Below are 27222 nucleotides of genomic sequence, written 5' to 3'. Positions count from 1 at the left end.
GATGCATGACTCTATTTTAATAAATTAGAATAAAGATTAAAGATACATAATTAGAAAGATGAAATACTGTAAAAAGAGCACCGCTAAATGCTGAACTGAACTATAATATATTCAGGCATAACAGCAAATTCATGCAGCATACATACTTGTGGTGGGGTTTTTGGAGGGAGACAAAAGGCAAACATCTTCACTTACACTGAAGCCCTTCCAAATCCAGTCACTAACATTATTACAAACATAAAACCTTTAAGCCAATAGGAGTTTACCTGGATTTCAGGTGAATTATTTGTTAGACCCTTAATTACAAACATCTGGGCCAAAGAGATGCTTCTTCTTGGAAGGGGTATGTCTGGACAGTATACTTCACAAGTTTTTTCTGACTCTTCTTTGGCAACAACTTTCTCACAAAAGTAAGTATTCAGAATAACAGGGCAACTTCCATTTGGAATAATCAGTTTTTGCCTGGAAAAGAGAAAGAACATGCAACAGTTTCTTTGCAATATTGGGGTCCCCTCATATTCTTGCTAAATCAGCAATGCAAAGAGCAATGACTGGCCTGCTATGGACAGCTAGAGCCAAGCCCACCCACAGAGGCACAGCTGTCCTTCACGCTCCAGCATGGCCGCCAGTAGTCCGACTTCACTGTTCTAGTGAAAGCCCTGTGTCAGGAAGGGATGGAAGAAGGCTAAGTCCCTGGGCTTGGGCTCCCTTGTGCCCTCCCAGTATGGCCTCAAGACCCCTCGGGGGAAATACAGAGGATAAACAAAAACTGTCAACAGCCTCAAAAAAGTGCCCAAACAATGAAATAAAATGTACAAATAAAACCTTCGGACATTTTGATGGGTCTAATCTTTCAAAGAACATACCATGAAATGCCAAAGGAGCATCTACCTTTGCTATCAAACTGACTATAGTTGCTGAATACCTCATATTTAAGTATTAATAGAAAAGGAGTCAGGAAATAGAGCAGACAAAATTCTCCTGGTTCTTCTCAGTCCTTGGACAAGAGAAAACACTTTAATGCCTATTCCTTAAAACATGGCACTGCTTAATATTAAGAAAAATTTGGGACTTCTGATTCTGGGAGGATGGAGTATCACACTTTCCCCTGTTCCTCTCAGTAAGTACAACTAAAATGCCTGACATTATATGTAAAATAAACATAAGAAGATACCGAGAGGTGGAGAGAAGAGGCAGACAGGCTAAAACCTAGAGACCTCAGGACTTCAGGAATGAGGCAGTGGCAAGTCCCTGGGTTTTCTTTTTCTTTTTCTTCTTCTTTTTTTGAGACATGGTCTCAGCTCTGTCGCCCAGGCTGGAGTGCAGTGGCATGGTCTCAGCTCACTGAAACCTCTGCCTCCTGGATTCAAACAATAGTCGTGCCTCAGCCTCCTGAGTATCTGGAATAACAGGCATGAACCACCATGCCCAGTTAATTTTTTTAGTTTTTTAGTAGAGAGAAGGTTTTGCCATGTTGGCCAGGCTGGTCTCAAACTCCTGACTTCAAGTGATCCACCTGCCTTGGCCTACCAAAGTGCTAGGATTACAGGTGTGAGCTACTGTGCTTGGCCCTGGGTTTTCTTTTTGCCTCTTATATCTCAGATTTTGAGTTGAAGGAGCCAGCAACCCGGAAACAGCAACACGTGCTGACAAAAAGCTCTACCAAAGCCTGCTCTTTTTAGCCAAGGACCAAGGAAGGGGCAGCCTAGAAAGGCAGAAAACTCTTAGATGGTAACTGCTCTACTCTAGGTAAACATCATGGAAAACCTATGACTTGTCCCTATGCATGCTAGCACAGGCCAAGTGAGGACCTGGACTTCCCCCCTCATTGGGCTGTAATGAGAGCCCCCCAATATCCCAGCTGGGATACCAGAGAAGGTGGGCCAAGAAGCCGACTTTCTTTTCTTTCTTTTTTTTTTTTTTTTTTTGAGATGGAGTCTTGCTCTGTCGCTCAGCTGGGGGCACGATCTCAGCTCACTGCAACCTCTGCCTCCCGAGTTCAAGTGATTCTCCCACTTCAGCCTCCCGAATAGCTGGGACTACAGGAGCCCACCATCATGTCCAGCTAATTGCTAATTCTTTTCTTTTTTTGTAGAGACTGGGTTTCATCATGGGGACCAGGCTGGTCTCAAACTCCTGACCTCAGGTGATTTGCCCGCCTTGGCCTCCCAAAGTGCTGGGATTACAGGTGTGAGCCACCGTGCCTGGAGGACTTTCATCCCCCACAGGCCTGCAATGAGTACTCCCCTCATCGTGACAGTGGGGAGACCACCTGGGGGCCTGGACTTCACCTCCTCCTGACAGTAGTAACCAAGCACCACTCCCTGCCCCTCTGGGGTGGTGCCAGAGGAAGCAAGGCAGAGAATCAGGATTTTCACCACTGCTCAGTGGTGCTGAGGCCACCCTTCCCTCCTACCCCTCAGCAGAAGGCATGTGAGGAACAGCAACAAGGCTTCCCTGGCCCTCCCAGCCAGGGTGGTGTCAGCAGAGGCTTAGCAGGGAGCTGGAACTCATACCCCTGCCCAGCAGGAACAAGGAGTCTCTCCCTCTCTCAACTGTCAACTGAGGAACCTGGACTTCCCTCTCCACCTGGCAGTAACAACCCACTCCACTCCTCACTTTCTCCTACCAGAGCAGTGTCAGATGATGCTCCCTAAAAGAGGTTTAAATAAGATCCAGAGTCTCAAAACATAATACTCCAAATGTCCATGTTTCTATCAAAAATCACTTGTTATACTAAGAACCATGAAAAATCTCAACTTGAATGAATAAAGACAATTAATAGATGTCAATATTGAGATAACATAAAGGTTAGAATTATCTGGCAAAGATTCTAAAGCAGCCATTTAAAAAAGCTTTAATAAGCAATCTTGATGCACGTGAGATAAATGAAAAAAAAATAGTCTCCGCAAATAAACAGAATATTTCTTAAAAATGAAAATTTCAGAAGTAAAAAAAATAGTGAAAATAAAAGAATAGGTTCAACAGCAGAAGGGAGGAGAAAGAGAAAAGAATCAATAAACTTGAAGATAAAAATAATAAAAATTACCCAATATAAATAATAAAGGGAAAACAGACTTAAAAAAAAAAAAAAACAAAACCTGGCTGGGCATGGTGGCTCATGCCTGTAATCCCAGTGCTTTGGGAGGCCGAGGTGGGCAGATCACCTGAGGTCAGGAGTTCGAGACCAGCCTGATCAACATGAAGAAACCCCGTCTCTACTAAAAATACATAATTAGCTGGGCGTGGTGGTGCATGGCTGTAATCCCAGCTACTCGGGAGGCTGAGGCAGGAGAATCGCTTGAACCTGGGAGGTGGAGGTTGTGGTGAGCCAAGATCACACCCACCATTGCATTCCAACCCGGGCAACAAGAGCAAAACTCCTCTTCAAAAAACAAACAAACAGAAAACCCCCAACAGAACCAAGGACCTGTGGGAAGAAAGAAATAGAAATGGAAGGCTATAGATAAAATAATACAGGTAAATACAAGAGGCTTTCCTACTCCTCTTGAGCTTTCTAAATTTTTATTGTAATAAAAATTATAACATTGTCTGAGGTGGTTCTAAATGTATGCAGATAAAACATTAAAGACAATCATATTATAAATAGGGAGGGAGGACTTCTACTCGTGCGTGAGGCGAGCGGAGCTGGAGACGAGACCAGAGGCCGAACTCGGGTTCTGATAAGATGGCGGGGCTGCCCCGCAGGATCATCAAGGAAACCCAGCGTTTGCTGGCAGAACCAGTTACTGGCATCAAAGCAGAACCAGATGAGAGCAACGCCTGTTATTTTCATGTGGTCATTGCTGGCCCTCAGGATTCCTTCCCCCTTTGAGGGAGGGACTTTTAAACTTGAACTATTCCTTCCAGAAGAATACTCAATGGCAGCCCCTAAAGTACGTTTCATGACCAAAATTTATCATCCTAATGTAGACAAGTTGTGAAGAATATGTTTAGATATTATAAAGATATTATAAAGATAAGTGGTCCCCAGCACTGCAGATTCGCACAGTTCTGCTATCGATCCAGGCCTTGTTAAGTGCTCCCAATCCAGATGATCCATTAGCAAATGATGTAGCGGAGCAGTGGAAGACCAACAAAGCCCAAGCCATAGAGAAACAGCTAGAGCATGGACTAGGATATATGCCATGAATAATATTTAAATTGATCCGATCATCAAGTGTGCATCACTTCTACTCTTCTGCCAAGACTTCCTCCTTTTTGTTTGCATTTAATGGACACAGTCTTAGAAACATTACCGAATAAAAAAGCCCAGACATCTTCAGTCTTTTGGTGATTAAATGCACATTAGCAAATCTATGTCTTGTCCTGATTCACTGTCATAAAGCATGAGCAGAAGCTAGAAGTATCATCTGGATTGTTGTGAAACGTTTAAAAGCAGTGGCTCCCCCATTTTTATTCATTTCCCCCATCCTGGTTTAAGTATAAAGCACTGTGAATAAAGGTAGTTGTCAGGTTAGCTGCAGGAGTGTGGGTGCTTTATTTTATTTTTTTTGAGGGGGTAGGTAGTTTTATTTTAATTTTATGGGCTCCTTTCCCCCTTTTTTGGTGGTCTAATTGCATTGGTTAAAAGCAGCTAACCAGGTCTTTAGAATATGCTCTCTAGCCAAGTCTAACTTTATTTAGATGTTGTAGATGGACAAGCTTGATTGTTTGAACCAAAATGGGAACATTAAACAAACATCACAGCCCTCACTAATAACACTGCTGTCAAATGTAGATTCCCCCCTTCAAAAAAAGCCTGTGACCATTTTGTAAGGCTTGTCTGGAAACTTCTGCAAATCTTATGTTTTAGTAAAATATTTTTTGTTATTCTAAAAGATAAATAAATAAACAAATAGGGAGGGAAAGGGGATATAAAGGGAGGTATGGTTTCTATACTTCACGGAAACTGGTAAAATGTTGACCCAGTAGACTGTGCTAAGTTACATATATGTAATACCTACAGCAAACAATAAAATATCTCTAAAAAGAGATACACACCAAAACATTATAAATAAAATTCTAAAAAAAATTAATGTTCAAGTAACCCATATGAAACCAGGAAAAATAAAACAAAAACAGAGAACAAAGAAAACAAAAAGTGAAAAGGTACACTTAAGTCCTAATGTATCAATAATTACACTGAGGATAAATGGTCTAAATAAACCAATTAAAAGACAGAGATTGGCAGAGTAAATTTATGATCCATCTATATGCTGTCTACAAGTAACTCACTTCAAATATAGACATATAGGTAGGATGAAAGTAAAAGATGGGAAAAGATACGTCATGTAAACATTGATTAAAATATAGTGGGAGTGCTATATTAATATCAGATGAAGTAGATTTCAGAGCACAGAAAACTCCAAATATAGAAAAGCACATTACATAATGATACAAAGATCAATCTGCCATGAAGACATAGCAATCCTAAATGTATCTGCAACAAACAACATAGATTCAAAATACATGAAGCAAAAACTGATAAAACTCAAAGAACAGACAGATCCACAATTAGAATTGCAGACATCAACATCTCTCTCTCTCAACATTTGATATAACTAGACAGAATATCAGAAAGAATACAGAAGAGCACAACACCACCATCAATAAACAGGTTCTAGTTGACATTATAGAATACTCCACCAAACAACAGCAGAATACATATTTTTTTCAGGTGCCCACAAAATGCATGTGCCATAAGACACATCTAAACAAATTTAAAAGAACTGAAATCATATAGAGTATATTCTCTAATCACAGTAGAATCAAACTAAAAATCAATAACAGAATGATAACATGAAATTCTCCAAACACTTTGAAATTAAACAACATATTTCTAAATAATCCAAGGGTCAAAGAGGACGTCTCAATGAAAACGTAAAAACAAACACTGAACTAAATGAAAATACAAATTTAACCTATCAAAACTTGTGAGAAACAGCTGAAGTGATACTGAGAGGAAATTTTACAGAACTTAAAGCTTACATTAAAAAAGAAAAAAGTCTCAAATCAATAATCTAAGTTCTTACCTCAAAAACCTAGAAAAAAGTAGAGCAAAATAAACTCAGAGAAAGTGAAAAGAAATAATTTTTTTTTTTTTTTTTGAGACAGAGTCTTGCTCTGTCGCCTAGGCTGGAGTGCAGTGGCACGATCTCAGTTCACTGCAATCTCCGCTACCCAGGTTGAAGCAATTCTCCTGCCTCAGCCTCCTGAGTAGCTGGGATTACAGGTGCCCACCACCAGGTCCGGCTAATTTTTATATTTTTAAAGTAGAGACCAGGTTTCATTCACCATGTTGGTCAGAATGGTCTCAAACTCCTGACCTCAGGTGATCCACCCACCCCAGCCTCCCAAAGTGCTGGGATTACAGGGATGAGTCACCATACCCAGCTGGAAATAATTAAAGAGCAGAAATAAATAAAACTGAACAGAAAAACAACAGAGAAAAAAACAATGCAATAGAGTTACTTGAAAAGATCAATGAATTGACTAAAAAATGAAAAAAGGGAGAAGATACAAATTACCAATATCAAGAATAAGACGGAGGCTGTCACTACAGGCCCTGTACACATCACAGGGCTAGGTAAAGTACAATGGACAAGTCTACATACATACATTCTCACAACTTAGATAAAATGGACAAATTTCAAAAAGAAACAAACATAACTACCACAACTCATGCAATATGAAACAGATTATTTGAATAGCCTATAACTATTAAGGAAAATCAATATGTAAGTTTTTTGTTTGTTTTGAGATGGAGTCACGCTCTGTTGCCCAGGCTGGAGTGCAGTGGCGTGATCTCAGTTCACTGCAACCTCCTCCGCCTGCTGGGTTCAAGCAATTCTCCTGCCTCAGCCTCCCGAGTAGCTGGGACTACAGGCGTGTGCCACCATGCCCGGCTAATTTTTTGCATTTTTAACAGAGATGGGGATTTCACCATGCTGGCCAGGCTGGTCTCAAACCCCTGACCTAGTGATCCACCGCCCTTGGCCTCCCAAAGTGCTGGGATTATAGGTGTGAGCCACCATGCCCGGCCAAATTTGTAATTTTAAAACCCCCAAAAGTGGTATCTCCAGGTCCAGATACTTTCACTGGAGAATTCTAACAAGTGGGAAAAGAAGAACTAGCACCAATTCTACACACTGTCTTAGAGAAAACAGAAGAGGAGGAAACACTTCCAATCCCTTTTATAAAGCAAGTATTACTCTGATACTAAAACCAAAGACAGTACAAAAAAACAAACAAACAAACTATAAACCAATATACCTCAATAACATAGATACAAAATTCTTTAACAATATGTTAGCAAATAAAATTTAGAAATATATAAAAGAAGTTATGCAATATGACCAAGTGGTGTTAATTCCAGGCAAGAGGGCCTTGTTTGGTATTTGAAAATCACCTTCACCAAGTTGAAGGCTAAAGGAGAAAAATCAGATGATTACATTAGCAATGTGGAAAAACCACTTGACATAATTCAACATCCATCCTTAATAATAATTTTAAAAAACCTCTGAAAATTACAAAGAGCACTTCCTCAGCTTAATAAAGAATTATCAACAGAAATCCCACAGCTAGCATTAAAATTAATGATGAAAGAGTAGATGCTTGCCACCTAAGATGGAAAACAAGGCAAAAATTTCCTCTCTCACAGCTTTGATTCAACATAGTACCAGAAGTTCTAGCTAGTGCAATAAGACAAGATAGGTGAGGAAAGGCATACAGATTAAAAAGAAGAAATAAAAATGTCCTTATTTGCAGGTGACATAATTGCTTATACAGGAAATGGCAAGGAATCTACAAAATAACTCCTAGAACTATTAAGCAAGGCTGAAGAAACCAACACATACAAAAATTAGGTGTATTTCTACATATTATCAATGAATTCATGGACACCAAAATGGGAAAACATACCATTTAAAATTGTAAAACTAAAAAAAAAAAAAAGACCAAAACAACCCATGTCAGTGTGAATCTCACAAAACATGTAATGACTTATATGTTGAAGCTACAAAACACTGATAAAATAAATAAAAGATCTTAACAAATGGGAGACATATTTATGGATTGAACAACTCAAAATCATAAAGATGCCAAAATCAAGGAGCTCCCCAAATGGATCTATAGGCTTAAATCATAGGCAGAAAAATATAAGCTCTAACCTGCCAACATGGTGAAACCCCCGTCTCTACTAAAAATACAAAAATTAGCCAGGTGTGGTGGCAAGTGCCTGTAGTTCCAGCTACTCGGGAGGCTGAGGCAGGAGAACTGTTTGAACCCAGGAGGCGGAGGCTGCAGTGAGCTGAGGTCTTGCCACTGCACTCCAGCCTGGAGGACAGAGCGAGACTCCCTCTCAAAAACAAGCAAACAAACAAACAAAAAAACTTGATAAACTAGAACTTATCGAAACTGAAAACTTTTGCTCTGAGAAAGACCCCCTTTGGAGGATGGAAAGACAAGCTAGAGACATAGGGAAAATCATTTCAATTTCAAACCACACACCCAAGAAAGGACTAGTATTTAGAACATATAGAGAATTCTGAAAACCACACAGTATAAAAAATGAACAATCCAATTAAGAAACATACAACAGGCATGAACAGACATTTCATTGAAAAGCTATATAAATGGCACATTAGCACAAGGAAAGATGTTCTACATCATTAGCCATTAAGAAAATGCACATTAAAACCACAGTGAGGCAAAATGGCTAAAACAAAACATAATATCAAACATTGAATGCTGGCAAGGATGTGGAGAAACTACATTGCTCATATACTGCTGGCAGAAATGTAAAATTGTATAACTACTCTGGAAAAGTTTGGCAGTTTTTTTCTTTTGGAAAAAAAAACTAAGCATGCAACTACCAAACAACCCAGCATTTGTACTCCTGGGCATTTATCTCAGAGAAATGAAAACTTATGTTCATATGAAGACCTACATATGAATGTTAGCAGCTTTATTAATAATAGTCCCAAATTGGCAACAACCTAAATGTCTATCAGTGGGTGAATGGTTAAACAAAATGTTAAATCCATATCATGGAATACTATTCAGCAATAAAAAGAAACAGACTATTGATACAGACAATGACTTGGATTAATCTCCAGAGAATGATGCTAAGTGAAAAAACCTAATACCTAAAGAAGTGGAGAGCATATTTTGGTTGCTTTGGTTTGAATATGTGCCCCTACAAAACTCATGTTGAAGCTTAATCCCCAATGTGGCAGTATTGAGAGGTGGGGCCTTAAAGAGATGACTGGGTCATGAGGGCTCTGCTCTCATGAATGGATTAATCCACTCATGAATTAATGGACTAATGGGTTATCATGGGAGTGGGACTGGTGGTTTTACAAGAGCTAGAGAGACCTGAGCTAGCATCCTTAGCTCTCTTGCCATGTAATGGTGGTGCCATCTCAAGACTCTGCAGTCTCCACCAGCAAGAAGGCCTTCACCAGATGCAACCTCTCGACCTCCATAAGTATAAGAAATAAACTCAGACTCCATAAGTGTAAGAAATAAATTCCTCTTCTTTATAAGTTACCCAGTTTCAGGTATTCTGTTATAAGCAACAGAAAATAAGACAGTGGTTGCCAGGGGTTTAGGTTGTGGGGTGGGGGTAGGGGTGGGTGTAGGGAAAGGAGAAAGAAGACAGTTGATCCGTCTGTATTATTTTGTACAACTAAATGTAAATCTACAATTATCTAAAAATAAAAAAATTAATAAAAAAATAGACATTGTTTAACATTAATGACTCTAAAACAACATTCCTCTCAATCATCCCACTGGTCATTTTATGTTCATGAGGTTTCCAGTCTTTAAGACTTCCATATATTGATGGCCGAATAGGAACAGCTCCGGTCTACAGCTCCCAGCCTGAGCGACACAGAAGACGGGTGATCTCTGCATTTCTGTTTGAGGTACCAGTTTCATCTCACTAGGGGATGCCAAACAGTGGGTGCAGGACAGTCGGTGAAGCGCACTGTGCATGAGCCAAAGCAGGGTGAGGCATTGCCTCACTCGGGAAGCGCAAGGGGTCAGGGAGTTCCCTTTCCTAGTCAAAGAAAGGGGTAACAGACGGCACCTGGAATATCGGGTCAGCCCAACCCTAATACAGTGCTTTTCCAACGGGCCTGGAAAACGGCACACTAGGAGATTGTGTCCCGCACCTGGCTCGGAGGGTCCTATGCCCACGGAGTCTCGCTGATTGCTAGCACAGCAGTCTGAGATCAAGCTGCAAGGCGGCAGCGAGGCTGGGGGAGAGGCACCCGCCATTGCCCAGGCTTGCTTAGGTAAACAAAGCAGCCAGGAAGCTCGAACTGGGTGGAGCCCACCACAGCTCAAGGAGGCCTGCCTGCCTCTGTAGGCTCCACCTCTGGGGGCAGGGCACAGACAAACAAAAAGTCAGCAGGAACCTCCACAGACTTAAATGTCCCTGTCTGACTGACAGCTTTGAAGAGAGTAGTGGTTCTCCCAGCACACAGCTGGAGATCTGAGAACGGACAGACTGCCTCCTAAAGTGGGTCCCTCACCCCTGAGCAGTCTAACTGGGAGGCACCCCCCAGGTAGGGACAGACTGACACCTCACTCGGCCGGGTACTCCTCTGAGACAAAACTTCCAGAGGAACGATCAGACAGCTGAATTTGTGGTCTCACGAAAATCCGCTGTTCTGCAGCCACCGCTGCTGACACCCAGCCAAACAGGGTCTGGAGTGCACCTCTAGTAAACTCCAACAGACCTGCAGCTGAGGGGCCTGTCTGGTAGAAGGAAAACTAACAAACAGAAAGGACTTCCACACCAAAAACCCATCTGTACATCACCATCATCAAAGACCAAAAGTAGATAAAACCACAAAGATGGGGAAAAAACAGACCAAAAAAACTGGAAACTCTAAAAAGCAGAGCACCTCTCCTCCTCCAAAGGAACGCAGTTCCTCACCAGCAACGGAACAAAGCTGGATGGAGGATGACTTTGACGAGTTGAGAGAAGAAGGCTTCAGACGATCAAACTACTCTGAGCTACGGGAGGAAATTCAGAACAATAGCAAAGAAGTTAAAAACTTTGAAATAAAATTAGAAGAATGGATAACTAGAATAACCAATGGAGAGAAGGGCTTAAAGGAGCTGATGGAGCTGAAAGCCAAGTTTCGAGAACTACGCGAAGACTGCAGAAGCCTCAGTAGCAGATGCGATCAACTGGAAGAAAGGGTATCGCTGATGGAAGATGAAATGAATGAAATGAAGCGAGAAGGGAAGTTTAGAGAAAAAAGAATAAAAAGAAATGAACAAAGCCTCCAAGAAATTTGGGACTATGTGAAAAGACCAAACCTACGTCTGATTGGTGTACCTGAAAATGACGGGGAGAATGGAACCAAGTTGGAAAACACTCTGCAAGATATTATCCAGGAGAACTTCCCCAATCTAGCAAGGCAGGCCAACATTCAGATTCAGGAAATACACAGAACGCCACAAAGATACTCCTCGAGAAGAGCAACTCCAAGACACATAATTGTCAGATTCACCAAAGTTGAAATGAAGGAAAAAATGTTAAGGGCAGCCAGAGAGAAAGGTCGGGTTACACACAAAGGGAAGCCCATCAGACTAACAGCTGATCTCTCGGCAGAAACTCTACAAGCCAGAAGAGAGTGGGGGCCGATATTCAACATTCTTAAAGAAAAGAATTTTCAACCCAGAATTTCCTATCCAGCCAAACTAAGCTTCATAAGTGAAGGAGAAATAAAATACTTTACAGACAAGCAAACGCTGAGTGATTTTGTCACCACCAGGCCTGCCCTAAAAGAGCTCCTGAAGGAAGCACTAAACATGGAAACGAACAACTGGTACCAGCCACTGCAAAAACATGCCAAATTGTAAAGACCATCGAGGCTTGGAAGAAACTGCATCAACTAACGAGCAAAATAACCAACTAACATCATAATGACAGGATCAGATTCACACATAACAATATTAACGTTAAATGTAAATGGGCTAAATGCTCCAACTAAAAGACACAGACTGGCAAACTGGATAAGGAGTCAGGACCCATCGGTGTGCTGTATTCAGGAAACTCATCTCACGTGCAGAGACACACATAGACTCAAAATAAAGGGATGGAGGAAGATCTATCAAGCAACCGGAAAACAAAAAACGGCAGAGGTTGCAGTCCTAGTCTCTGATAAAATAGACTTTAAACCAACAAAGATCAAAAGAGACAAAGAAGGCCATTACATAACGGTAAAGGGATCAATTCAACAAGAAGAGCTAACTATCCTAAATATATATGCACCCAACACAGGAGCACCCAGATTCATAAAGCAAGTCCTGAGTGACCTACAAAGGGACTTAAACTTCCACACAATAATAATGGGAGATTTTAACACCCCACTGTCAACATTAGACAGATCAACGAGACAGAAAGTTAACAAGGATATCCAGGAATTGAACTCAGCTCTGCACAAAGTGGACCTAATAGACATCTACAGAACTCTCCACCCCAAATCAACAGAGTATACATTTTTTTCCAGCACCACACCACACCACACCTATTCCAAAATTGACCACATAGTTTGAAGTAAAGCTCTCCTCAGCAAATGTAAAAGAACAGAAATTATAACAAACTGTCTCTCAGACCACAGTGCAATCAAACTAGAGCTCAGGATTAAGAAACTCACTCAAAACCGCTCAACTACATGGAAACTGAACAACCTGCTTCTGAATGACTATTGGGTACATAATGAAATGAAGGCAGAAATAAAGATGTTCTTTGAAACCAACGAGAACAAAGACACAACATACCAGAATCTCTGGGACACATTCAAAGCAGTGTGTAGAGGGAGATTTATTGCACTAAATGCCCACAAGAGAAAGCAGGAAAGATCCAAAATTGACACCCTGACATCACAATTAGAAGAACTAGAAAAGCAAGAGCAAACACATTCAAAAGCTAGCAGAAGGCTAGAAATAACTAAGATCAGAGCAGAACTGAAGGAAATAGAGACACAAAAAACCCTTCAAAAAATTAATGAATCCAGGAGCTGGTTTTGTGAAAAGATCAACAAAATTGGTAGACCGCTAGCAAGACTAATAAAGAAGAAAGGAGAGAAGAATCAAATAGATGCAATAAAAAATGAAAAAGGGGATATCACCACCGATCCCACAGAAATACAATGTACCATCAGAGAATACTACAAACACCTCTATGCAAATAAACTAGAAAATCTAGAAGAAATGGATAAATTCCTCAACAAAGACACCCTCCCAAGACTAAATCAGGAAGAAGTTGAATGTCTGAATAGACTAATAACAGGTTCTGAAATTGTGGCAATAATCAATAGCTTACCAACCAAAAAGAATCCAGGACCTGATGGATTCACAGCTGAATTCTACCAGAGGTACAAGGAGGAACTGGTACCATTCCTTCTGAAACTATTCCAATCGATAGAAAAAGAGGGAATCCTCCCTAACACATTTTACGAAGCCAGCATCGTCCTGATACCAAAGCCTGGCAGAGACATAACCAAAAAAGAGAATTTCAGACCAATATCCTTGATGAACACTGATGCAAAAATCCTCAATAAAATACTGGCAAACCGAATCCAGCAGCACATCAAAAAGCTTCTCCAGCATAATCAAGTGGGCTTCATCTCTGGGATGCAAGGCTCGTTCAACATACGCAAATCAATAAATGTAATCCAGCATATAAACAGAACCAAAGACAAAAACCACATGATTATCTCAATAGATGCAGAAAAGGCCTTTGACAAAATTCAACAACACTTCATGCTAAAAACTCTCAATAAATTAGGTATTGATGGGACGTATCTCAAAATAATAAAAGCTATCTACGACAAACCCACAGCCAATATCATACTGAATGAGCAAAAACTGGAAGCATTCCCTCTGAAAACTGGCACAAGACAGGGATGCCCTCTCTCACCGCTCCTATTTAACATAGTGCTGGAAGTTCTGGCCAGAGCAATCAGGCAGGAGAAGGAAATAAAGGGTATTCAATTAGGAAAGGAGGAAGTCAAATTGTCCCTGTTTGCAGATGACATGATTGTATATCTAGAAAACCCCATTGTCTCAGCCCAAAATCTCCTTAAGCTGATTAGCAACTTCAGCAAAGTCTCAGGATACAAAATCAATGTACAAAAATCACAAGCATTCTTGTACACCAATCACAGACAAACAGCCAAATCATGAGTGAACTCCCATTCACAATTGCTTCAAAGAGAATAAAATACCTAGGAATCCAACTTACAAGGGATGTGAAGGACCTCTTCAAGGAGAACTACAAACCACTGCTCAATGAAATCAGAGGATACAAACAAATGGAAGAACGTTCCATGCTCATGGGTTGGAAGAATCAATATCGTGAAAATGGCCATACTGCCCATGGTAATTTATAGATTCAATGCCATCCCCATCAAGCTACCAATGACTTTCTTCACAGAATTGGAAAAAACTACTTTAAAGTTCATATGGAACCAAAAAAGAGCCCGCATTGCCAAGTCAATCCTAAGCCAAAAGAACAAAGCTGGAGGCATCACGCTACCTGACTTCAAACTATACTACAAGGCTACAGTAACCAAAACACCATGGTACTGGTACCACAACAGAGACATAGATCAATGGAACAGAACAGAGCCCTCAGAAATGATGCCGCATATCTACAACCATCTGATCTTTGACAAACCTGACAAAAACAAGAAATGGGGAAAGGATTCCCTATTTAATAAATGGTGCTGGGAAAACTGGCTAGCCATATGTAGAAAGCTGAAACTGGATCCCTTCCTTACACCTTATACAAAAATTAATTCAAGATGGATTAAAGACTTAAATGTTAGACCTAAAACCATTAAAATCCTACAAGAAAACCTAGGCAATACCATTCAGGACATAGGCCTGGGCAAGGACTTCATGTCTAAAACACCAAAAGCAATGGCAACAAAAGCCAAAATTGACAAATGGGATCTAATTAACCTAAAGAGCTTCTGCACAGCAAAAGAAACTACCATCAGAGTGAACAGGCAACCTACAGAATGGGAGAAAATTTTTGCAACCTACTCATCTGACAAAGGGCTAATATCCAGAATCCACAATGAACTCAAACAAATTTACAAGAAAAAAACAAACAACCCCATCAAAAAGTGGGCAAAGGACATGAACAGACACTTCTCAAAAGAAGACATTTATGCAGCCAAAAAACACATGAAAAAATGCTCATCATCACTGGCCATCAGAGAAATGCAAATCAAAACCACAGTGAGATACCATCTCACACCAGTTGGAATTGCCATCATTAAAAAATCAGGAAACAACAGGTGCTGGAGAGGATGTGGAGAAATAGGAACACTTTTACACTGTTGGTGGGACTGTAAACTAGTTCAACCATTGTGGAAGTCAGTGTGGCGATTCCTCAGGGATCTAGAACTAGAAATACCATTTGACCCAGCCATCCCATTACTGGGTATATACCCAAAGGACTATAAATCATGCTGCCATAAAGACACATGCACACGTATGTTTATTGTGGCACTATTCACAATAGCAAAGAGTTGGAACCAACCCAAATGTCCAACAATGATAGACTGGATTAAGAAAATGTGGCACATATGCACCATGGAATACTATGCAGCCACAAAAAACGATGAGTTCATGTCCTTTGTAGGGACATGGATGAAACTGGAAAACATCATTCTCAGTAAACTATCGCAAGGACAAAAAACCAAACACCGCATGTTCTCACTCATAAGTGGGAATTGAACAATGAGAACTCATGGACACAAGAAGGGGAACATCACACTCCGGGGACTGTTGTGGGGTTGGGGGAGGGGGGAGGGACAGCATTAGGAGATATACCTAATGCTAAATGACGAGTTAACGGGTGCAGGAAATCAACATGGCACATGGATACATATGTAACAAACCTGCACATTGTGCACATGTACCCTAAAACCTAAAGTATAATAATAATAAAAAAAAAACTTCCATATATTAAGAAAAAACACCAATTAACAATGGTCAGTATCTAATTTCTGTCCAATTATCAGTACTAGTTACGCAAACTTAAGTTCTGGCTTTATGCAAAATTTCTAGTACTCAAATTTCCCTGACAGAAGATAAAATGCTTATTTTTAACTTCATGTACTATGTTCTGGGCTCGACTTGCCTAACACAGAGAGCATATGATTAATTCTACGTAAAGCTTATACTCCCATGATTTCTTTTCAAGAGGTAGAGTCTCATTCTCTAATTGTCATTCATCCTAATCTAGATACATTTTTTTCTTAGTATCTAATACCTAATAAATTTCCATATAATTTTTTCAATACAAACTTGACATAGTATTATTTTAAGCCAATAGCCTATAGGTATGGTAACCCAGAGATAAGGAAAAAAGTTGGGAGAAAGACAGAAAGGAAGGGCAGGGGCAGAGGGAGCAGGAGCGGGAAAGGCAGAGAAAGCCACAGGAAAATAAAAGCGTATGGTGGGTGCAGTGTCTGGCACTGTCTGGGGCTGACTGCAGATCTGATCCACACTGTCAGATGGATGAAAGGTGTTATAAACTTCTAGCTTTTTGATTCTCTCAAGTTAATTTTTTAAAGATATGATAAAGTAATACTATTTTAACAGCTAAGAAGAAGGAAGCAGTAGGTAAAGTATTACGTGTGTATTTAGAACCTCCTAGTTTGCAGATAAACATACCAATATTAGAACTATGTATGTTCTGCCCAATCCAAGGTGTTAAGGCCATTCTTCCCAACTCAAGTTACTCAAATTGAATTAGTCTAGAACAGAAATTATTCATAAGGAAATTTAGTTTGTTGCTTTAAACCTCATTAAGTAACAAAATGATGGTCCTTAGGATAGAGAAAATACAGTAAGCCTCTGAAACAGATACAAGCAAGTTTTGATTAGCATATTACCTGTTTCTGCAGAAATGTTATTGAAAATACGTAATTCTCTAATTTAAGGTAAACATACATTTGAAATCTTGTCCATTCTTCTCATATATTCACAAGTCTCCTTTATCCCCCAAAGATAACTATGCAGGTAAGCATTAGTCTAACTAGATCCAAAAGATCATAGTTTCTGAATTAGGGAATCTGAATGAGGTTTAAAGTATGATTCAGCATAATGTGAAAAGCCTGAAATTTTAGTCACAAATATAACGTGACTAAATATGATATGATCCATATGATCTGGGAAATGAAGTCACATAATAGCACAAATCAAATAGATTTTTGAGGCAAATGGATATGGGAAAGATCTTAAAATCCATCTCCAGGTCCATTTGGTTCATTCCACTCTCCCTTTAATGACCACTTGTGACATAGCAGACACGGTGACAGGGGACTGGGAATCCAGTCCAGGACAACAAGGCTGCTAAGAGGATAGTTTCACTGCAAAGGAAAAGGTTGTGACTCGAATGTGATGCTCCAAGGGCGGCCCCTCTGGGAGCTGCTAGGAGGCTTCCCAGGAGAGGCAGGACAAAGTGTGCTGTGGGTGTGTGAAGGCAGAGGAAGGGAGCACATGGGCACTGCCCAGGGATAAAGACTGCACTTTGGAGTCAATGTAATCAGCATGTCACACTATCACATCATCGAGTTTCTGCAGAAAAAATTCATGTTCTGTTTCCTTTATTAGCAGGCAGAGGAAATCACATCTTTTAAACATTCATATCTATAGTACCAGTGCTATCTATCTAGATAGCATGAACTTTCCATTTCTTTTTATGCCGCAATCAATCCAACACTACGTTGTGTGGCCTTTACAATCTCTCGACAGATCTCATTGTCACAGATGTGATATGACAAACAAAAAGCACGTTGATATAGCATGTATAGATTGAGACTAAACATTTAGCATGTTTAGCTTTTGTGAAGATTGAACTGAAACTAAAAGCAAACCTAAGGTGTTAAATCTCATGTGATAAGTCACACATATACCCAACACTACCAATGAACATTATCATGATGTGGGACTCCCACTGATACTTTTTTTTTTTTTTTTTTTTTTTGAGATGGAGTCTCGCTCTGTCACCCAGGCTGGAGTGCAGTGGCGCGATCTCGGCTCACTGCACGCTCTGCCTCCTGGGTTCACGCCATTCTCCTGCCTCAGCCTCCCAAGTAGCTGGGACTACAGGCACCCGCCACCACGCCTGGTTTTTTTTTTTTTTTTTTTTTTTGTATATTTAGTAGAGACAGGGTTGCTTTCTTACAAGAAACTTTTGAGGATATGCATTTACTTTCCAGTAAATTCTCAGAGCATACTTGAGAAGTTGGTGGCCATAGTGGTAGGACAGGCTAAAATGTGGAAGAGTTTTCTACACAAAAAAAAACTATACATAACAGTCTTCAGTGAAGTCTAAGTGCTAGAGTTTCTGGTGGAAAGCTTTTAAAAATATATATGTGTGTGTGTGTGTATATATAATTTGTTGTTGTTATTTTATACAGATGGAGTCTTGCTATGTTGCCCAGGCAACAAGTGACCCTTCAGCCTCTGCCTCTGAAAGTGCTGGGATTACAGGAATGTGTCACCACACCTGGCCGCTTTTTTTAAAAAATAGAGAATATTGTATGATCAATAAAAATGACAATGTGCCAGAATGTTTTCTGATTACATCTCAGAAATGGCTGCCCAAACACACGCTTTGCATTATGAACTATTTCCACTTCTCACCTGAGAATGTTATATACATGGAACTCAATTAAACAGGGAACAATTTAATAGACTTAAGAAAAAGTAATTGAGACCAAAAGACCAAAGAAGGAAAACCATGTGAAATATCTTTTCATTTTCTATCACTATCAGCACTGTCAACATGTGAAATACCCTCCTAGCAACTTGTTTTAGGAATTCCCAGTTTCACGAGAGATGTTTACTTTTATTTTCCTACTAGTTAGGTTTTCTTGATTTTTTTCTGTGCTTAGCAACAAACTAAATCAAGAATACAGTTTACACCGAATATGTAGATAGGGACAATGTAACTAACATGCAGATTACTATAACTACCTTAAAAAACAAGCAGTTTTTTTGTTTTTTGAGATGGAGTCCCACTCTTGTCACCCAGGCTGGAGTGCAGTGGTGCAATCTCGGTGGCTCACCGCAACCTATGCCTCCCAGGTACAAGCAATTCTCCTGCTTCAGACTCCAGAGTAGCTGGGATTATAGGCGCCCGCCATCACGCCTGGCTAATTTTTGTATTTTTAGTAGAGACGGGGTTTCACCATGTTGGCCAGGCTGGTCTTGAACTCCTGACCTCAGGTGATCTGCCCGCCTCAGCCTCCCAAAGTGCTGGGATTACAGGAGTGAGCCACCATGCCCGGTCACAGTATTTATTCCAAATCATAAATTAGGATCGATTTGCTTGTTTACTGTCGAGGAAGAATGTGTTTTTGTCTGTGGAGAGTGGCAAAGAGGATTAGTGGATTAATAGGTATTAATGCAGTGACAGAAAGAAAACAAAGGCAAATAGAAATTTTTTTCTTCCTTCCTTCCCCTCCCTTTTTTCCTTCCCTCTTTTAATGGCTAGCTATCTAAAGGGGGATAGATTGAGAACTGAAGTTGTCAGAAAATATAATCTACATTTTTCTTTTCATGGAAGGCATGCTTGGGATAATGTCGTTTACAATTCAGTTTCAACTCTGGGATCTACTGGCCAAAGGCTGAAGCTGGATGGTGGATGCATCTTCTGTCTGTCCAGCAGGGCTACCATGCTGGAGCACCTTACGCAGGGAGAGATACTGTGGCGATCATGCTACAGGCGTACATTTTTTAATTGACTCATTAATTTGGGGGAGAAAACCCGGCCTTTCACTCAAAAACATGACCCCACTTATAACTGGGGAATCAAAGAAAGCCCTCCGGTTTAATTCTAGCTTTGCAAACTTACTAATATCTACTTAGGAAAACATTATTTTTCAATTTAGACTATGAGTTAAAATCACTTTGAAAATGAAAATGACTGGGTTTTTCACTAGATTTACTGGAAATAAAAAATAAACTAGGATCTCTGGGTGGGGGCTAGCTGAGAGGGCTTCAAGTTCAAAGAGAGACATATACCAGGGAACAACAAAACACAGTTAAGTTACCGGTGCTGCAATAGAAAGAATATGGCCTTCTACACGGGAGACAGAAGATGGACTTCTTCATGTTAATTAAGTCCTTTCTAGAATGTTGCCTCTGTGAGAGAAAGGCCTTTGGCTGGGTGGTTCACCAGTGCCTGGAAAATCAATGATTTTGGAATGAATGTCATTCCTTCTTCCAGTTTCCTGGGAAAAGTTGCTCTTTTCTCTGTGCTCCGATGGTGCTTTCCACACTGTCATGTTCAAGGGTCTGCCTCTACAACTAAAAACTGAACTTCTAGAATACAACAGCTGTTTCTTTTTTTACCTTTCTGTCGAGGAAGAATGTGTTTTTGTCTGTGGAGAGTGGCAAAGAGGATTAGTGGATTAATAGGTATTAATGCAGTGACAGAAAGAAAACAAAGGCAAATAGAAATTTTTTTCTTCCTTCCCTCCCCTCCCTTTTTTCCTTTTTACCTTGCACAGTATCTGACATGTGCAAGGGACTCAACAGATGTTTACTAAATTAATGGATATACACACATTCACATTTACAGGGAACAGAGGAAGGCATGAGAGTACATTTTAAACAGATAAAACAGACCTTATAACAACTGAGTCCCGTGTGTTTTAATGTAGGCATCTAAGAATGGCATAAATTTAAAATAAAGGCTTAGAATAAAAACGCTGGGTGGCAAGTGACCAAGCACGTGAGAATCTAATGCACAGCACACAATGACATGGGAGGAAGGAGAGGACGTATAGGTTTTAGACTTAAAAACTCTGGAATTAAATCCTGGCTTTGCCACTTACAAGCTGTGTGACTGTGGACAAATTTAATGTCTTTGTGACTCGGTTTTTATAAATCGGGAGTATTCAGAGTAGATGTAAGCATTACACAGATTTCTTGTGAAAATGAAATTAATGAATTGATGCAGAGTTCCTAGAAGAGCTTCCCACGTGCAAGGGCTCAGTGGGAAGGATGTCAGCACTGCTGCTGTCACTACTGTGAATTATACCTTCAGCAATTTCAAATTAGTTGTTGCCTTTTGTTTAGCAAAAACTAGGGTTATTTAGTGTTACTTACTTACAACCTATTATCTTTATCCTCCTAAATATTAAAAAGAATCACAATCATTAGCAGTGGATATCACTTTTCCATCACCTGCTCATATACACATTTGCGCTGAGCCTTCTTTGCTACCCATACTAGCTGGTTAGAGTCTAATGGCTTTACTTCACTTGCTATGCTCTTAGTCCTCTTCACAACAACCCCACAGGGGAAACATGACTATTCCAATCTTCGGAGGAGGTTAAATAACAACCAACTAATTGTATACCACTAGTCCTAGTCCATGACAGGGCTATAACACAAACCAACTGGCTTCAAAGCCAGTGTTTTCTCTTTCCAAGATACCAGGCCATCTCCCAGGAGGGAGGACAGGACTCCCTACTTGGATATGGGTAAGGAAGATCCTGCCACAATCAACCCTGGAGGAACCAACATATGAGAAAGGGAAGGAACGCAAACTGACGGGGCAGTTGGCTAGCCAGGCACACAATTAGATGGGGCTCACATGAAGGCATGAAATTGGGTGGGGGTGGGGACGGTGGGGTAGAGGAAACTATGCTTCTTTATCTATTGACAGTTATCAAGTGTTAGGCAGTTTGGCAAGTTGCTGTGGAAAGATTTATATTTACTGTGCAAGGGTCCCTGTGGTGACAGAATCTTGAAAGCCACCTTCTAAATTGTGTTGGCCAGTAAGGTAGCCACTGGGCCATGTAGCTAATCATATTTAAATGAAATAAAGTAAAATGAAATAAAATAATTTTAAAATGCAGTTCCTGGGTTGCATGACCCGTATTTCTGGTATTCAGTGTGGCTAGTGACTACCATAGTGGACAGCACAAAAAATAGAACATTTTCATCAATGCAGAAAATTCTGTGGGGTTATCATAATTCTGGTTCTCAAGATAGACAATAAATCACATTCTAGTTACTTAGTAAATTCTTTTTGACTGACTGGATTTGAAAAGGGCTACGATATCTCAGTGACTTTCAGTGCTAACTTCACAGGCTTTGACACCACCTCTGTTTGTGACTTTGGACACCTGCATCAGTACACCAGCATGAAATATGACTCATTGACAAGGCAATGTCAATAGTGCGTGCTACTAATGGATTTGTTAAAATAGCAAAATATTCTGCCCACCTTCCCAGCCATTTAGTGACTGGGTACCACTCCTCCTCACCAAAAATCAGATTTACTCTAATAAAACTTTAAAAATACAAGTCTTAGAAAATGAGTCTAAACTGAGGCATAAAGATAATTTCAGAAGTAAGAAGTTTAAGCCTCATATTCCTTTTATTTTCAGCTTCTTATTTGACAAGACTTCATTCAAATGTGTTTCTCTACCTTCCTACCCAAGTCAGACAGTTACATATAACTAAGAAACTGACAAAAATATTGACTATAAAAGACTGGCATTTATGATTGTATGTGCTACTTTAAAATTCCCCGAGTGTACTTGTCTAATTCCCTTTTTATCAGAATAAATACAACACTGAGGAACAGACCATATTTTATATGATTTATTCGTGTATGAAAGTGAACAGTATAGTAAATAAATGTGTATTTTTTCTAATTTAGATTCATACTATGGCAGTAGGATCTGTCTACAGGGTTTGGTTTATGAGTCTAGCACTCAAAAGTAACAAGTTTCAGACACTTGGCTTCATTGAAGCACCTTGTTACTAGGTCAGTAGTAGCACAATGCTATGGCTGAGTTTCCATACATAAGATTTCTGGGTAAAGAATTGTACTTGTCCTATTTGATTATGTCTTCTTCTTTTTTTTTTTTGAGACAGAGTCTCGCTCTGCTGCCCAGGCTGGAGTGCAATGGTGCCATCTCTGCTCATTGCAAGCTCCGCCTCCCAGGTTAATGCCATTCTCCTGCCTCAGCCTCCCGATAGCTGGGATTACAGGCGTCCGCCACCACGCCTGGCTAATTTTTGGTATTTTTAGTAGACACAGGGTTTCACCGTGTTAGCCAGGATGATCTCAATCTCCTGACCTCGTGATCTGCCCGCCAAGGCCTCCCAAAGCGTTGAGATTACAGGCGTGAGCCACCGCGCCTGGCTGATTATGTTTTTTGAAAATCATAAGTAGCAACCTTTATAATGAGATTCAAATGTATGTATTAACAAGTGAAGTGCATAGTGTAGTCTTGAAAGAAAACTGAATACCTTAGTATCAGTTATGATTAGTCTTTAAGTTATCATTCCAACCCTGAGTTATAAAGCATCTCCTGATGCTTTGTATCTAAATGAAAACAAATCTAAATACATTCCCACTCTTGCCAGCACTACTCTTCCCAGGCCAACCATAAATCTTTATCTTACAGCCTTATATCTCCCAGTGTGACTCTAGAGCAGATATTTTCAAATGTTCCCATGAATCAGAATCACAGCCTTGTTGAAACAGGTTGCCGGGCTCCACCTCCAGAGTTTCTGATTCAGCAGGTCTGGGGTGGGGCCCCCTAATGTGCATTTTTAACAAGGTCCAAGGTTATGTTGATGCTATTGGACCCAAAACCAATTTTGAGTATTACTACTCTTAAAAAAACCCCACACAAGACCATTTACCTCTACCTAATTTTACTTAAGTAGAGTTGTTCCTAGATATCTACAGGGGATTGCTTCCAGGACCCCCGCAGATACAAAAATCTGCACATACTCATGTTGGTCCTCCATACACACAAGATGCCTGCGAATACTGTATTTTGATCTGCATTTGGTCATGGATGCAGAACCCACCAATACGGTGGGCCACCTTTATTTATTGAAAAAAATCTGTGTACAAGTGGACCCACACAGTTCAAATCCATGTTGTTTAAGGTGCAACTGTACCGAGCACACATCTCAAGCTTACCCTTTTTGGCTGATGAAACAGCTGCTCAACTCTCAGGATAGGATGTAGGGTAAATGACAAGAAACCTTTTTATGGAGCCTGTCCACTTTGCCAGTCCTGGCGGGAACAGGTTGATTTCTGTACTTAGGACAGCTATAGGATTTTAATGCATGAACTTGTTGACATGAACAGTTTAACTTTCTAGCTTTCTAACTAACAATAAAGATCTCACTCCATGCGATAGAAGAAAAATGTAAAAATCATACCTTAAGTCTCTAGGCCCACAGGTCAATTGCTGCAGAGAAAATTACAATTTGAAGAACATCTTTCTTCAGTTGACTAATTTGACAAAGGCTCCTAAGCATCTCATCCTTGGAATCAATAAGTCATGCCAACGATACACACATTTTATAATAAATATCCAATTCACCGTTACACATTTTTCTCCAGGTGAAAACTATTTGGAGTGGTACTGTAGTATGGCAGATCAAATATAGAACATGAATTCTAAAGACACGAATTCAAGTCTCAGTTTCGTCACATACAAGCCATAATATCACCTGAACTAATGGAATCCATTTTATCTTGTATACAGGTATAACGGTATTTGTATTAGAGCATTTTAAGGCAATAATGGATATGAAGGTATTTGATCCATTAGACTGCTTTATAAAAATGATATTTATGGCCGGGTGTGGTGGCTCACACCTGTAATCCCAGCACTTTGGGAGGCCAAGGTGGGCAGATCACCTGAGGTCAGGAGTTTGAGACCAGCCTGGTCAACATGGTGAAATCCTGTCTGTACTAAAAATATACAAATTAGCCAGGTGTGCTGGCCCACACCTGTAATCCCAGCTACTTGGGAGGCTGAGGCACGAAGGTAGTTTGAACCTGGGAGGCACAGGTTGCAGTAAGTCAAGATTGTGCCACTGCACTCCACCCTCGGCAACAGAGTAAGACCCTGTCTCAGGCTGGGTCCAGTGGCTCATGCTGTAATCCCAGCACTTTGGGAGGCTGAGGTGGGTGGATCACCTGAGGTCAGGAGTTCGAGACATGCCTGGCCAACACGGTGACACCCCATTCTCTACTAAAAATAAAAAATTAGCTGGGTGTGGTGGCACGTGCCTGTAATCCTAGCTGCTCTGGAGGCTGAGGCAGGAGAATTGCTTGAACCCCGGAGGCGTAGGCTGCAGTGAGCTGAAATTGTGCCACTGCATTCCAGCCTGGGCAACAGAGTGAGACTCTGTCTCAAAAAAATAAATAAATAAATAAGATAAAAATAAATAAATAAATAATAAAAAAGACCTTGTCAAAAAATGTTTATTATTCTTCAAAGATATTCAATTTATAACATGTCTATCATAGAAAATTTTCAAAATAGTATTTCTCACATAACAGATCATTTAAAATTATCATTTAACTACAAATTAAACAAAAAAAAGAAACTTCTTTTTTTTTTTTAAAGGAGTCTTGCTCTGTCGCCCAGGCTGGAAAGCAGTGGTGCGATCTTGGCTCACTGCAACCTCCACCTCCCAGGTTCAAGTGATTCTCCTGCCTCAGCCTCCTAAATAGCTGGGATTATAGGCACGCACCACCATGCCCAGCTAATTTTTGTATTTTCAGTAGACACGGGGTTTCACCATGTTGATCAGGCTGGTCTCGAACTCCTGACCTCGTGATCCACCCACCTTGGCCTCCCAAAGTGCTAGGATTACAGGTGTGAGCCACTGCGCCTGGCCGAAGCTTTTTTCTTAACTACAGAAGTTAAGAAATATTTAGTGTATTCTTTTAAATCAGAAATGTATACATTTCCAAACACACAGGTAACAAGGCCAACTTCATTTCTAGGATGTCAATAACCACAAACCTGAATGGTGGGGACTACCTTCAAAGAAAACAAGACACTTAGAAACAAAAAGATGAAGTGGCAATTCCCAAGAAAAGCAGGGGTCAGAATAAGTGACTCGATTTCTACTTAGGCTAATTTTTATTAGAGTTCTGGGAAGAATAACCTGACTCAGGATAGGATGAAGAACCAATCACAATAACAGCTCAGGGGTTCTGTTTTGTTTTCTGGTTTTAAAGTTCTAGTTGAAATGAAAATGCTGACAAAGTTAAAAAAAAATCAAGAAACATCATAGTAACTATTCACATGAATAATAATCTGCAAATAGATTTAGATCATTACAAATCAACAAAAGCAGAAAGCCAATAGTGTACTTTAAAAGGTATAAAAAGGAATTGTAGTAATGGTCACCATAATACAGATTGCCTTGACAAAAGTTGACACTGTTCATATGTAAAACTTCCCCTCTCCTCTCCCCCCCTCCCCTCCCCTCCTCTCTTCTCTTCTCGAGATCGAGTCTTACTCTGTCGCCCAGGCTGCCTCCTGGGTTCAAGCAATTCTCCTGCCTCAGCCTCCAGAGTAGCTGGGATTACAGGTGCCTGCCACTACACCCGAGTAATTTTTTTTCTTAATTTTTTTTTATTTTTAGTAGAGATGGGGTTTTGCCATGTTGGCCTGGCTGGTCTTGCTCCTGACCTCAAGTGATCCACCCACCTCAGCCTCCAAAAGTGCTGAGATTATAGGCATGAGCCACCACATCCGGCCTGTAAAACATGTTTTAATGGTTGGATGTTTTGATGTCACAAGGTTGTAGAAGCAGAAGTAAAACTGGAGATAGCACAAGATAAGAACAGATTATACTCAGATTGTATTCATAAAAAGGGAAAAAAACAAATGAATTGAAAAATGTTTTTCTAAAATCCACAAAACATCCTAAATTGAACTTCCAGTCAAAAATTTATGCAGGCATTCAGAACAAAAGGATTCACACTGACTGGCAATAAAAGGATTTTTGGAAGACAATGACCATAAGAGAGATGAAACTGACATTACAAACATAAAAGAATCAGTAAAATAAGACCAAGAAATACTGTCCTCAGAAATCACAACGCCCAACTTTATTACCACATAGAGGCAAGTACTAAGCTTCAGCTTCAAACAGAACAAACCTCAGCTAAACTAGATAAATGTTCAAGGCTGGTTAAAAGACAATGCTTTGAATTCTTAAAGCAGTAGGAACATTCTTGGATTAAAAGTGTGTTTTACAGAGGAAGCATAATTTCTCTTGAATGACGCTGCTTATTTTCACAAAGAAATTAGGGCAACAAGGACAGCAAAAACCTCAGAATGTCACATAGCAACCAAAGCACAGCAGAACTATAGCAGG

General features: G+C 40.2%; 1 protein-coding gene and 1 pseudogene across 12 annotated transcripts in view; one reads left to right on the top strand and one right to left on the bottom strand.

The window, feature by feature from the left end:
• SPIDR (scaffold protein involved in DNA repair) overlaps nucleotides 1-27222 on the bottom strand; it is a 508026-nt gene that overhangs the window by 144252 nt on the left and 336552 nt on the right. For 11 of the 12 annotated variants that reach the window (XM_030795010.1, XM_030795009.1, XM_030795014.1 and 8 more), the window contains one exon: nucleotides 267-462. In XM_030795010.1, the coding sequence (XP_030650870.1) occupies nucleotides 267-462 (196 nt within the window). Of the gene's footprint in view, nucleotides 1-266; nucleotides 463-1174; nucleotides 1231-27222 lie in introns of those variants that run through there. The other variant, XM_030795020.1, reaches the window with a different exon arrangement.
• On the top strand, nucleotides 3387-4210 carry LOC100584130 (annotated as a pseudogene).

The sequence above is a fragment of the Nomascus leucogenys genome, chromosome 16 (assembly GCF_006542625.1).
Source record: "Nomascus leucogenys isolate Asia chromosome 16, Asia_NLE_v1, whole genome shotgun sequence".
NCBI classification, from domain to species: Eukaryota; Metazoa; Chordata; class Mammalia; order Primates; family Hylobatidae; genus Nomascus; species Nomascus leucogenys.
This window is presented reverse-complemented; position numbering and strand designations above follow the sequence as displayed.